This window comes from Dipodomys merriami, unplaced genomic scaffold, assembly GCF_024711535.1.
Source record: "Dipodomys merriami isolate MVZ:Mamm:240054 unplaced genomic scaffold, mDipMer1.0.p SCAF_34, whole genome shotgun sequence".
Classification (NCBI taxonomy): Eukaryota; Metazoa; Chordata; class Mammalia; order Rodentia; family Heteromyidae; genus Dipodomys; species Dipodomys merriami.
The window spans coordinates 5,124,871-5,139,899 of record NW_027204937.1 but is presented as its reverse complement, the minus strand read 5'-3'; the positions used below and the strand labels follow the sequence as shown (position 1 = coordinate 5,139,899).

Genomic DNA, 15,029 nt, shown 5'->3' with positions numbered 1-15,029 from the left:
AAAAAAAAAAAAAAAAAAGTTGGGCACCAGTGGTTCACACCTGTAATCCTAGCTACTTAGGTGGCTGAGATCTGAGGATTAAAGTTCAAAGCTAGCTCAAGCAGGAAAGTCTGTGTGACTTTCCTGATAGAACAGGGAACCCCAGAACTCTATTCTTGGTGTCCAGTGTTCTCCCTTGACCTTAGACAAGTTTGAGCTGAGCCAGCATTTGTGTTAAGGCCCCCCAAAGGGACATGTGGGAAGTGTTAGAGACAAGAGCTCAGAGATAAGAGACTAGGTCCCCCCTCATCCGCCTCTGCAACTTTCTGAAAGATATTTACACATATAGCTTTCTAGTTCCTTCTTTAAAAATGTGAGTATAAGCGCAAGCACCTCATTTGCTTTTAAGACTCAAATGTGAAAATGCGACATCCTGTGTATCATGCATGACATAGGACTCACCTGCAAAAAATGAACCATTTCAAATTACAGCCCCTTTTGGGATATTTCTGCCAATAGAACCACCACACTATTTATGATTGCACTGTTTTTTCCCCATTTCTTTGTTTCTCTTTTCTATTCATATTTTAAAATATGTGGCTGTTTATTGGGGGAGGAAAGCATTTTGTAGCTCTGGCTGGTGTAGATCTGTCAATCCTCCTCCTGCCTTAGCCTCTTGAGGGCTGAGGTCGTATTTATATGCATCCCTCAAGCCCTAACCTCTGTGTTCTTAAGACGAGACTAACAAGATTGTCTTCTGCATAACTGTCTAGGGGGATAATTTATGTAAAGAGCTGCTGTCATGTTCACTAGGCCTGTTGCTGTCACTGGGTGAGAGGGTGCAACTCAAATAGCTGAGATGCATGGAAATCATACACCCAGGAGTTGCCACGAGAAAGATGGACTCTCCTGTGGATCAAAACAATCTCTTAGCTGGCAGCCTCTTCCTCCCCCTCCCCCTCCCCGCTCCTCCCTCCTTCCTTCTTCTGCAGGTTCTATGTGTGTGTATTCTTGGTGTGGGACTCTGCAGGGAGAGGGGGGGGGGGCGGAGAGGGGCGGGGCGGAGAGGGGCGTGGCAAAAGTGAGGGGCGTGGCTTCGAGAAGGGGCGTGGCGGAGGACGGGCAATCCGAGCAGCAGGGACCTGCCAGGACCTTGCAGCCATTCAGACGCCAGAGCGCAGACTTCACAGCTATGCTGGCGGGCCTGAGTTCCCTGGTGGCTGCGTTCTGGGCGGTTCTCCATCTGCGGACTCTCCTGCTGGGGACCGTGGTCTTTCTGTTCCTTGCTGACTTCCTCAAGAACTGGCGACCTAAAAACTACCCACCAGGACCCCGGCGCCTGCCCTTCGTGGGCAATATGTTTCAGGTGGACATAGAGCAGTCGCACGTCCAGGTTCAGAAGGTAGGAGCTGACCAGGGTGCCTGTCCTGGCCTGCAGGGCAAGGGGCATCCGGGATCAGATGTCCTGCTGGCGATCTGGTAACACCCCTGGGCTCTCTTCCCCTACCTGGCACTGCCGTCGGTGGGCCTGCCCTTCCCGGTGCTGGAAATGAGTTCAATATAAATAGGACGTGAGGTCTTCACTCATGTAACTTGTGCTATTTTGCTAAGCAGACGGTATTGAAATGCGATTCCTTTATGTTATGATCCATCAACAGGCTACGCCGCCTGTGCACACGTAGAGACACCTTCCTCATTCCTTGGCTGCATTATCCCCCCCCCCCCCCCCCCCCGCCGTCTCCTCTGTCTCACTAAAGGAGTGATTTAAAAGTCAATCCCCAGCTGAAACGTTCTTAGTCATTCTTACTGCCTACAAGTGGTTTTCACCTTCTTTATCAGTCCCTGGGACCCTCCTTGCTCAGTCTCTGTCCACCTCTATGAGCATCTCCAGGCCAGCACTTGCAGTCTCTCAGGACTTTGCATTCTTGTTCTCACAAACATCTGAATGGTCTCAAGAGTCCTCAGCTGACTCCCTGACACCCAGCACAGGCAGCTTAGAGAGAGAACACCATGGCTGGTGACTAAGGACATTAAATAAAACAGTGGATCATCAGGGAAAATGGCTTAGACTTCAGGCATGGCTAGTAATTGTTTCCTCCTTCCTACTGAGGCCTGGGGTGTTTTAAATACTTGCTTATTGATTCCAGAACAAAGGGACAGCATTTACACTCTAGGACAGAAACACTCAATGGTGGTACAAGTGATAGACTTAGTCATAAACTGTGAAACAAGTTGCAAGCACCAAATCTGTGTTTGTGTTAAAAAGTCAACTTTCCTGTTATCCTTATATTATTACCCATCTCCAGTATATGATCTCTCTCTCCCTCTCTCTCTCTCTCTTTCTCCCTCCTTCCCTCCCTCCCTCTCTTTTTCTTTCTCTCTCACTATGTAGCCTAGGCTGTCCTCAAACTCACAATCCCTCCCTCTCTCTCTCTCTCTCTCTCTCTCTCTCTCTCTCTCTGTCTCCCTCCCTCCCTCCCTCCCTCTCTCTTTTTTTCTCTCTCTCTCACTATGTGGTCTAGGCTGTCCTCAAACTCACAATCCTCTCTCTCTCTCTCTCTCTCTCTCTCTCTCTCTCTCTCTCTCTCTCTCTCTCTCTCTCTCTCTCTCTCTCTCTATGTAGTCTAGGCTGTCCTCAAACTTACAATCCTTCTGCCTCTGCCTCTTGAATGATATGATTAGAGATTAGAGATGTGTGCTGCCACACTGGCATCCGGTATGCTTTCATTAGGATTTGGAGATATATTGCATATTATTTCAATTATTTGAAATATATCAAGGTCAATTTGATGATGTAAGAATTTGTCTTGGCTGGATGCTGGTGGCTCATACCTGTAATCCTAGTTATTCAGGAGGCTGAGATCTGAGGATCACAGTTCAAAATCAGCCCAGGCAGGAAAGTTTGTAAGACTTTTATTTCTAATTAATCACAAAAGTGATTAATTAGAAGGAGTAGTGCTGTTCAAGTTGTGGAGTGCTAGCTTTGAGCAAAGGGCTTAGGGATAGCACCCAGGCCCAGAGTTCAAGGCTCAGGATTGTTAAAAATAAATTAATTAAGAAAATAAAAATTTATCTTGGTAAATATTACATATGGCTTTAAAAATGTATATTCTACTCTGCTTGAGTGGAGTATTCTGTAGATGTTAATTCCATCTCACTGGGTAATAGCAACTTCTTCGATATACTTGCTGACTTCTTACTCTGTCCATTACTGAAAAGGATACATTGAAGTTCTCCCTCTGATGTGAAATGATCAGTTCTCCATTCAGTTCTTTTTCCTTTCAGTTCAGGTAGCTTTTCCTTCACATGTTTGAAAAAGCCCTCTTTTTGTGGATAGTATGAATTCAAGATTAACACTTTCTTTTGAAAAACCAACCCTTTAACTATTTAATGTCCCTAATTTTTCCATGGTAATTTTCTCTTTCCAAATGTGACAAATTTAGGCATGCCAAGTTTTTCTGGTTTGTATGTGAATGACATGTCTTCATTCTTTAATTCTATCTAGCTTATATCATCTGATTTAAAATGAATAATTCTAGACATAATATGCATTGGTCATTTTAAAAATTGTTCTCATCTAAATGGTGAAATAGGTCAAGATACATTTTAGTTGTAAACTGATTTGTCAAATGGTAACTCCTTTGTATAACTTACATTTTAAAATATGTAACTTAAAATATTGCTCTCATCTATGTCTCACCTATTAAGAGATGTGAATAATACAATGAAATGTGCTTATTGATATGTAAAGGTTTTTATTTGTTTGTTTGTTCTTTTTTTGTTTTTGGTCGGTGGTGGGGCTTGAATTCTGGGCCTGGGCACTGTCCCTCAGCATTTCAGCTCAAGGCAAGTGTTCTACCACTCACTCAAGCCATAGCACCACTCTTGGTGTTCTGGTGGTTAAATGGAGATTAGAGTCTCACAGACTTTCCTGCCCAGGCTGGTTTTGAACCGCAATCCTCAGATCTCAGCTTCCTGAGTAGCTAGGAATACAGACATCAGTACCTGGCATATGTAAGGATTTCAGTTCATAAACTCTATTGTTCTGTATTTTATTTCTGTACCATTACCACTTACCATTTTCTCATAGGCTACTTTGCCACTTAAAAAATAATTCTACTTTTATTTGTCCATAGTAATTGGAGCACAACTTTTTGTATCAGTTTTTCTGGGACTATGCTAAGTATTACAATGCCATATGAAGCTTACTGAACTTTTGCAAGCTCACTTCAAATGACCTACAGATATATTATAAATATTTAGAACTCTTTATTATCCCCTTAATAAATGTATTAAAATATGTATTTCTAATACACTGAGAAGCATATTAGCAGTATTATAATTTGCTTTAAATTCAAATGTAACTTTGAAAAACAGTGAGGGAAGAATTTTTTATAGTTGCTCACTTACTATATTTTCCATCACGCTTTCTACATTTCTAATGCTCCAAGCTTATAATTTCTTTTCTAATTTGAAGAACTTTCTTTAGAGATTCATCTAATAAAGGAATTCTGAGGAGAAAATATCGTAATTCTCTTTAACCTAAAGATGTCTTAATTTTACCTTCATTTCTGTGGTATATTTTCACTGGGTTTAAGAATCTAGCTTGACAATCTCTTGCACTCAATATTGACACATTCAACATTGGAACATTTTGTGCTAATCCCTTCTGCCCTTTGTGGTTTCTGATGAAATCTCAGTTGTGATTTATATGTTTAGTTTTCATGAGTGCAGTAAGGAGATTTTCGCCCTGCTGCTTTTCAGAAATTTTATTTTTATTTCAACACTGTTGAAAGTTTATGCTGTTAGGAATCTTCAGTCTGAAGAATTATACTTAGCCAGATGGCTGAGTTTCATCCATTCATTCCTCAAATACTTCTCTGTCCTTTTGGAACTCTTGGACTCTGATGGCACAAATGTGAGATGTTCTGGTATTGGGCCACAAGATCTGAGGCTCAATCTTTGTTTCCAATCCATTCACTCTGTGCTACTTAGATCAGATGCTTTCTCAGTTCTGTAGATTCTTATGACAAAACTACTGTTACTGAGCTCTTCAGTGGACTTTTTATGTACCTCATTGTTGGTTTCTCTCCTAAACTTCTCCTCTGGTTCATGTGTTCATATTTTCTTTCTTTGCCCCAAATTCCTATTCTCTTATTGAGTGTTTGTATAATTATTGGAGTTGTTTTTTTTTGTTGTTTTTTTTTTTTTTGCAGGGGAGGTAATTGGTACTGGGGAGTAAACTCAGGGCCTGACATTGCTGGGCTTTCTTGCACCTATATCCAACTTTTTGCAGTTTAATTGGACAGAGAATCTTGAAGACTTTTCTGTTATGGCTGCCTTCAAACTACAATCCTTCAGTTTTCAGTCTTCTGAGAACTGTAGCTGCAGTAGAATTACAGGCTTGAACCACTGAGTCCAGACACTTCAAAATATCTACTATGCTAGAATTCCAAGACTGGCATTTAGTCAAATATAAATTCTCCAGGTTCTTGGTCAGATGAGTAATTATGGACTACATCCGGACATACTGTATATTATGTTATAAGTCTTTTACTTTAGATTTAGTGTTCATCATTAACTTGAGTAGGTAGCTTGTTGAAGTTACAAGAGCTCACTTTTGTGCGCTATTGTCCAGATGTAAGTTCATGTATAAAGCTATTCTGGAATCCTATACTTTTTTTTTTTTAACAACTTCTACAGATTATTACACACTATCATCAGCACAGCTTGGGAAGAAGGAAATGGAGACAGCAATCAGGGTAAGGTAAACACATATTTACCATAGAAGGATAGAAATCGAAATTCTGCCCACATCTACAGGATGGCAGCAGTACACATTATTTTTCTAAAGGAGGATGGTAGAAATCAGAATTCTGTCTCCAGACTCCTTGTGGTTTTACTAAAAGTCTGTTCCTTCTAGGTTGGCCCTGGTGGTCCACCATTGCTGTATTCTAGAAGTTCTGATCTATAGGAAGTGAAATGCAAGCAGTGAGTGAGCAGCTCTCATTAGTCTGTGATTCAGAAGGTACATATATAACTAATACTTACTTGCCACTGGTTACACCTAAAGAGGCTGGGAACTGTGCTTTATGAAATTAGGAAGTCATGTGAACAGCTAATACTTTGGCAACCCCGCCACTCAGGATAAAAATGAAACATCCTCATCCTTTCTGTAATGGATGATACTTACTGTGTGTTGCAAAGAGCCTGGAGCTGTGTGCTATATCTCTGACACTTCATCTCAAAAATGACAATAATCAATAGCTTATTATAAATATAAAACCCATTAATGAATATCAAGTAACTTCCAGGATACCTGGTATACTTATTACTTGTGAATATATTTTTCATCTATGCTCCTTCTTAAAAGACATGCTGTATTACAACTTGCATAACCCAGATGTTGATTTGATGCTAGCCATGATTTATGAAGTAGATTATACCTATAAGCCCACTCTATGGTCTCTGCTCCTCCACAACTTTCATTTTACTATAATCAGAGCTCCCATGCCTTTAATATCAGTAACAATGATGGGTTGAGCATTTATTATATTATCGTGGTTACTTACAATAAGATAACTAAAGATGGAAACTAATGACATCTCCATTTTCTATATTTGGAAACTAAGACAAAGAAATGTTCAATAATTTGTCTCCAATTACACAAAGAAATGGAAGCAGAATCAGGTTGTGTGACTTCCAAGGATATGCACACAGTCTTGGATAATTCTGTTGATATATGCAAGGTTTCTTAGAGAAGAGATCCATGACATATACTGAATCATCTAAAGATTCTGTCATTCATCAATTATTAAGGGCCACTATTGTAATAGCTTATTTTCATCTCCCTTGGTTGATTTCCTTTTTATTGGATATAACTGGTCTTAAGCATAAATATGTACACAGAAAGATATTTTGAAATGAAGTTTAATAAGAGAGGCAGAATTTTATCCTTCATTGTGCTTTCTGCTATGAATACATAGTCATGGGTTCATGTGCACACCCCCCCACACACACACATGAGCAATGGGATCTGCTTATTTTATTTCAATATTTCAGATAATGATCCCTGAAATCATATTTTTAACTTTCAATTAGACTTTCATCTATCAGTATCTAGAGTAGCTTATCAATAGGGAAAAGAGTATCCTATACAAAAAATACTTAACAATGTATCTTTTTTTTTTTTTTTTTGTCAGTCATAGAGCTTGAACTCTGGGCCTGGGCATTGTCCCTCAGCTTTTCAGCTCAAGGCTAGCACTCTACCACTTGAGCCACTGTACCCCTTCCAGTTTTCTGGTCGTTAATTGGAGATAAGAGTCTCACAGACTTTCCTGCCCAGGCTGGCTTTGAACTGTGATCCTCAGATCTCAGCCTCCTGAGTAGCTAGGATTGTAGGCATGAGCCACCAGCACCTGGCTATATCATAATTTTTTAAGTACAAATAATATTGAGTATGTATGTGTTCTATACACATACATTGCTCAATGCTAGGGTAAACTCATAGTAACAGAGCCTTTAATCTACTGCTCGTGGGAGGGTAAATTGCTACAGTCTTTTCATCTCTTTGTCTTTATTCTGTTTTTTTCTTCAGTTTAACCACTTGTACTAAGTGAAATCTCTCTCATGCTTCATCACATGGTTTTTATGGCACAGTCTTCATAAGAACTTCATAAGAACTTATTTTTCTACACCTTCATTTTACTTTTTTTCAACACTTCATGATGTGGAGTTTCATTTATAACTTTAATTCCTCTGTCTCCTGTTGCTTTAGTTTGCCATTCATAACTCACATTTTAATCCTTTCACTTCCTTTTTCTATTATTATTTATGATTTTAAGCTTGCTTTAGTTTCCTGAACCATCTTGTTTTATCTTCCTTACATTTTGCTTTTTTATTTTTACTCGTTTAAATTTTTTTTTCTATTTTTGGCCCATGCTAGGGCTTGAACTCTGGGCCTGGGTGCTATCCCTAAACTCCCCTTGCTCAAGGCTACCACTTGAGCCACAGTGCCACCACTATTTCAGTGATTACTTGGAGATAAGCATCTCACCATTTGGAGATAAGTGTCTCACATAGCTGGAATTACAGTTGTGAACCACCAACACCCAGCTACACTTTGCTTATTAGAAAATTGAAACAATTTTTTAATCTCGTACATTAAAAAGTGTGCTCTGCCTTCGTAAATCTTCTCAGATATCTCAGGGTCACAATCCATGTAAAGTAATTGGCTGGAAGATCCAGTGCATTTTAGGATTGCTAGGGCTCCAGGTGGTCATTTCATTTATCTATGCTGACCAGTTCTGTGAGTCTAGAAATACACTAAACAAATGACAGGTGGTAAAGATGGGAGGCTGAAATTCAATCAGACTACTGAAGGCCTTCCAAGTATAATCTGACATTCTAGGTTGTATGCCTTACCTGTTAGGAGTCATTTATCTTAATCTGAGATTCTCATCTGTTCTTTAGTGCATAACTAAAAATATCAAGAAATCCTGTAGGCAGAGCCGTAAAAATTCATCCAGGCTTTATGAAATGAATTGAAAATTCTACTTGATCTGAAATTTCTTAGAAGAAAGGATTTTTGCTTCTTGACCTTGCCTTGACTAGCAAGCTAGGACAGCATGTGCTAGACATGAAACTAACAGAGGACTCTGAGTCAAAAAGGAAGCAGTGAATTCAGGCTTGGTCTTCTTAATGTGAGTGGAACATGGTGTGTGTGTGGCGCGGACTCATTTCCTCTGCTCTGATGGGCCCTTAGGTTCAGGAATCCAAGTGCAAGTTGGAGGTATGAGTCAATGGGAATGGAGATGAGAAGAGGACCATGGATACCTGGAGGAACTGAGCTCTCTTGTTTGATACCATGCATGGTTGAAACTAGACATGATCCAGAAGCACCAAAGCAGAGGAAGGATCTATTCAGGGCTGTCTCTTGGACAGACAGGCTATTAAAAGCTATGAATACTGATCATATGCTGTCCTTCAATCCATCTTTGCATAAACGTTCATACTTGTGCATATTCTGGGGCATGCTCTTCTATTCTCTATCCTTTCTGTCTTCTCCAATCTCCTCTCATCCTCCTCTGTTCCCACATCTACAAAAATTCTGAGGTCCTAGGGCCATCTCAAATTCATACCTTTTTTTCAAATCTAACTTAATACCTGGTAAATTCTGCTCCCAAATGAAAGTTTTGTCTCTTTGGCTACTTTACTTTAGCTTCAACTCATTTTCCTTTCAATTAGTTCACCTAACTCAGCTGCAGAGATTTCTCCACACCTCTTCTCCACCTTTCACTGTATTTTCCACTCCTAGCAAGTATTTCCTTGGCAAAATAGACATTTGATTGATGCTTCATGTTTGAGACCCTGTTTATTCCACATATTTATATATCCTTATGCCTTATTCTATGAACACATGGTATACACTCCACACATACCCATCGAATATGTAAATGAATCTATTACAATGTAGACACAAATTTAAATGTGTTTTAGTGGCAAGAAGAAAAAACATCAGAAATACTCATATCAAACTAAAGTGCACCCTTCCCACACATATGAGCTCATACATCCCAGGATAAGATCTTCCCTTATATGTACCTGCCATTCCTGGACACACAGAGATGTACACACTCAATTTTGACTACTGTACTCCTTTTCAGTTTGTGAAGAAATATGGAAACATTTTAAGCCTGGATTTTGGTAACTTGAATTCAGTTCTTATAACTGGAATGCCCTTAATCAAAGAAATATTTATTCATTCGGACCAGAACTTTATAAACCGCTACGTCACAGCAGTCAGAGAACGCGTCTTTGGTGAAAATGGTAAGTTTCTTGACCACTAGAAACAGTGCTTGAAACTTTTATGGTCAAGTAACAGTGTCTCTGTGACTATCATTTCCAAACTTCTTAGAAGCCAGCCCCATTATGAAATGCCATCTGCTGAAGGAAGATGGATGGCTACCTTTCCTATGAAAGCACCCCTCAGCAGATTAGCAGGATTTTCTGAATAGAGATTTGGGAGAAATCACATGTTCTTGGTTATGAAGTAACACCATCATCCAACTGTAACTAGGATAAAGTGTGTTCTCTTTCCTTTTTTCCCTTTTCCAGACCTCTTCCTTTAGGGATGCAGATATATTTCCTTCTGCTGCTCTTTTCTCTCTAGTTTCTTATGTTCTGTCATTAGGGCTTGGAAACATAGGCTTTCTCCAACCTTCCAGGTTGACTTAGATACTTAAAATGATCATTAAATAAATTTACACATTTAAAAGTTGAAATCGGGGCTGGGAGGGTGGCTCAGTGCCTGCCTCTCATGCATAAGACCCTGGGTTCAATTCCTCAGCACCACATAATCAGAAAAGGCTGGATGTGGCACTGTGGCTCAAGTGGTAGAGCGCTAGCCTTGAGCTGAAGAGCTGAGGGATGGTGCCCAGGCCCAGAGTTCAGGCCCCATGACCACCATCACCAACAACAAAAAGTTGAAATTAAAATCCCAAATCTTAGGTTGAAAAGTCTCTCTCAATTTGAAAAATAAAAATAAAAAACATTTCATTGGGAAGATAAAGGCTAAGATAGAAATCAGAAGTGCTCTAAATGTGATGGTGACGTATGCCTGCAATCCTAGCTTCTGTACAGATGGAGGTAAGAGAATTACGAGTTTAAGTCCAGCATGGGAAAAGTTGATGAGATCCTACCTCAAAAACAACATAAAAGCAAAAAGTAGGGGCATGGGCTACCAAACTCATGTGTGGAGTCCCTAATAGTGCCAAAAATTAAAAAGGAAAAGAAAGAGAGAGTAGGAGAATGTGACAGAATGAAAAAAAAGATGTAAGAGAGGGAAGGGGAGAGAAGGAGAGAGAAGGGGACAGGAGGGCAGGGGAGGGCAGGGAGGGGGATGGAAAGGGAGGAGAAGCAATTGAAAGTAACCTAGCACTCCTTGTGCTGGGAATCAAACAACGATCTGAGCATAGCAGGATGTTCACCTTTCCCTGTGTGGCATGCTCATATGGAATATTAATCTTTCCTCCTTTCTTGAGTGACTTATGGCTTCTGGGGATAAGACCTCTCGTAAAAATCTTTCTTTGACTTCTTAAGAGTATTGATCTTCCTTGCCTGATATTCAACTTCACATAAATATCATGGGTTTGAAATAAGGGAGATTTGCATTTGAACATCTGGTTAGTTGATAGTAACTGTGTGATCTTCCAAAGGTTACTTTATTTTTTATGCCCTGATCTTCAGTTTTTCTACCACTAATGCACTCAGGGGATGGTAATATACCTATAGAATTTTGTGTTCTGTTTCATAGGACATGAAAAATGCTTACTATAATTGACTAATATTGAAAGCCACTGATGTCACTCATGTCACCTGCAGAGGTGTTTCTCTGAAATTTTCATATGCTTTAATGTCCCTCCTGCTTTCATACACACGACTATGGAATATGACACATTAGTATCCATTTGCAATATATTTACATAAATCGTCGGAATACTACAATGCTAACTTTCATTTCCCAGGACTGATCATGTCCAATGGCCAGATTTGGAAAGAGCAGAGAAGGTTCACCCTGACAACATTAAGGAACTTTGGTTTAGGAAAGAAGAGCTTGGAACAACGCATTCAGGAGGAGGCTCAGCACCTTGTTGAGGACATAGAAAAGGAGAAAGGTAGGCATTTTTGTAGTATAGATCTACAAGATTGTGGCCCATTTGTTGTTCATTGACCTAATGCTGACAGGCTATCAAAGTCCTTGTCCGGCCATAATACTGTGCTTCAAGATAAAATAATAAACATCCAAACACAAACCTTCTGAAGGAGTGCTAGAATTAAGTACATAAAAAAGCACTAAACATACCATTGAATTTAACATTGATCATCACTTTGACTTTCCTGGCATTGGATGATCTAGTGGTATGTCAGACACTGTTCAAAGTGTCATGTCCAGAGACTCTTCGGTGGCTCTCTGTAAGTATGTCCTCACTAGACTCTATAGAAAATAGAAACAAAATAGTGACCTACAAAGACTGATCTCTTCTCTCTTCCACAATTAGGACAGCCTTTTAACCCTCAGTTCAAAATCAACAATGCAGTTTCCAACATCATTTGCTCTATTGTGTTTGGGGAGCGTTTTGAGTACCAAGATGGCCAATTTCAGATGATGCTGAAGTTACTGGATGAGATTGTGTATTTGGAGGCCTCCATAATGGGCTTGGTAAGGAGTTTGTCTTTCCAGATGTTGAAGAAGAATATTGGGGCTGACTCTCTGATAGGTTCTTACTTCTTTTTAAGTTTTTCTTCAAGTTAAAATCAATTCACTTAAAGTTGAGATAATTTTATGTGAAACCCACCTATAGCACTTTTTAAATAAGATGAAAATGTGTACTACATACAAAGTCTGATGTTTCACTTAATATGTTTTTATGCCTCTGGGTTGGTCTAAAATGAACAACACTAGTGCCATTGCCTTTGAGTCTTTTCTCTCCAAGTTCCCCCCAACATACCCATCTCTACCTCCTTCAGAGGCATCTTCTTAGCTTGAGATCATTTATCACCACATAAAGCTTTGCCATTCTTATACTCTGCTATAATAATTTTCACTAGTTTTCCTGATTAAATTCATTATACTATCATACCTTATTCTCCAATAACTTCCCAGAAGAATCATTCAATAGAGCAACCTCGAGGCTTTGGTCCTTGACTCCCAATTCTCAATGGCTTTCCAGATGTTCAAGTCTGACATTATTCTTCATTCCTGGAAGCCATCAACAGCCCCTGCAGAACCGTCACTGTTACCCTGTGCATTCCAGCCACAATGGCAATACACTGCCAGAAGTCATCTGGGTATCCACAGAATCTTCCTTCCTCTCAACTGCTCTCTTAGGGCAGGAAAAAAGGTGGAATTGTTGAACTGTAGACTAGCATAGCCAGGAGTGAAGAGCCAGAAATGCAAAATAACCTTGAGAAGAAAATATTCTCATTCTTATTTAAAAAATATTTTTATTAGTTATATTAGTTATATCAAGTAAGGGACTTTACTGAGTACTATTGTCTGCATAATTATAATTTAGGTGACTATAATTTGTTCAAAAATTCAAGGGTATAAGGCAATAAATAGTAGGGCCTGAACATTGATGAAATAAGATTGGCCATGTTTGATACATGTTGGATTATGGCACACAGTGATTCATGACTACATGCACTCTACATATTTGTGCAACTTTCAAAGGTGAAGACCATTGTTTCCTCATGGGAGCAATAAAACAATTCAGTAATTGTAGAATGAGCAATTTGAGGCCAAATCTTATATTGAAGATAGCAGGATTAAAAAAAATACACCACAAACTAATGAACATATATGTGAATGTAGTGAGAAAGCTTTAGGTACAGAACTGGTAAAAGAAAGAAGCCTAGAACAATGACCTAAGCACTTGGGGACAATTTCTCTCTAGAAGTGTCTCCCAAATTCCAGAAAAAGAGACCAAGAAACTGAATAGATATTTCCACAGACTCAACATTTTTAGAATTGTACAATATTGACTTGTATAAAAATTTAATCTCAAAATGCTATAGTTTATGAAATCAGAAGATTGATACTGCCAAGTACTGATGGACAACCATCAGTTTGAAATCTTCAGATAACTTTTATGTCCATATATAACCAGGACAAGTGAATTCATGTGTCTACTTGAACAATGGGACAAGAAGAATATTTATTTCAGTTTTACTCAGCTTTATTCATAACATCAAAACCGGAGAAACAGCTCAAATGGATCAACAAGCAGAGGCACATTTTTACAATGCCCTTAGTAGAGCATTGCATTGGAAGAATATGCAATGCACAGAGAAGAATCGGAAAACAAGCTGTAGAGATAGAAAGCTGCTATGGCTGGAACGCACAAGTTAACAGTGATAGTTCTGCAGAAGTTGTTGATGGCTTATAGGCTAAAGAATCATGAGAGAATTCAACATAATGGAAAGTCAGTGGGGACTGGGAGTCAAGGACCGAAGCCTCGAGGTTGCTCTATTGAATGATTCCTCTGGGAAGTTATTAGGAGATAGGGTATAATGGTGTAATGAATTCAATCAGGAAAACTAATGAAAATTGTTACAGTAGTGTGTGAGAATTGCCAGGTTTTATATGGTGCTATATGACTTCAAGCTAAGAATTGGAAGGAAGTGGAAGAAAAGACTATCTTTGAAAATAGAAAAAGTGGTACTATATTACCCCATGATGGTTTTATTTTTTTTCAATTAGTTCTATGATATGTTTCCATCGATAATGAAATTCATTCCTGGACAACACCAAAAAATCTTCAGCAACTGGGAGAAACTGAAATTATTTATTTCTCATGAGGTTGAAAAACACAAGAGAGATTTGAATCCTGATGAACCAAGAGACTTTATTGATGCTTACCTCAATGAAATGGCAAAGGTGGGCACACATATCTTTCATGGGTTCTACTCTTAAAGAAAAAAAAGAAGTAGCCAGATGCTGGTGGCTTACACCTGTAATCCTAACTACTTAGGAGGCTGAGTTCTAAGGATAGATGTCCAAAGCCAGCCTGAGCAGGAAAATCATGAGATTCGTACCTCCAATTAGCCATTTAAAAAGCCAGTGGTCAAATTGTGGCTCAAGTGGTAGGGTGCTAGCCTTGAGCAAAAATCCCAGGGACAGTATGCCCAGACCCTAAGTTCAAACTCCAGGACCAGCACAAAAATAAAAGAAGAAGAAGAAGATATAGTAAGATTTCAGTTTCCAATTGCTGCTGCAACGTTACTACCAGCAGGCTGGAATAATATAACATCAATTGGTTCTTAAGTAGTTTTGGATGACTGAAGCTTCAAATGAATTCCCTTGCATTTAATTCTAGGTATTAGCTTCATTTTGGAAGCTCTTTGATGAATTTGTCCATGATTTTCCCAGACTCTACTTTTTCTTTGCCGGTGGCTCTTTTTTAGATCTCTAAGGATAGGAGTACAGTATTTTCTCTCCTCTAATCTGTATTTTTCTTTTTGCATCTTTTGTAACTGGATTTAACCCT

The 15,029-nt window shown here is 39.2% G+C and overlaps 1 protein-coding gene across 2 annotated transcripts in view; it reads left to right on the top strand.

Annotated features, from left to right (window-relative positions):
• The first annotated feature begins 1,150 nt into the window (after positions 1–1,150).
• The window catches only part of LOC138803319 (cytochrome P450 2J2-like), a 28,034-nt gene continuing 14,155 nt past the window's right edge, over positions 1,151–15,029 (top strand). Inside the window, exons 1-5 of one of the 2 annotated variants that reach the window (XM_069987168.1) lie at positions 1,151–1,381; positions 9,645–9,807; positions 11,505–11,654; positions 12,039–12,199; positions 14,243–14,419. In XM_069987168.1, coding sequence (XP_069843269.1) covers positions 1,172–1,381; positions 9,645–9,807; positions 11,505–11,654; positions 12,039–12,199; positions 14,243–14,419 — 861 coding nt within the window. In that variant the 5' untranslated portion in view covers positions 1,151–1,171. The remainder of the gene's footprint in view (positions 1,382–9,644; positions 9,808–11,504; positions 11,655–12,038; positions 12,200–14,242; positions 14,420–15,029) is intronic. The other variant, XM_069987170.1, reaches the window with a different exon arrangement.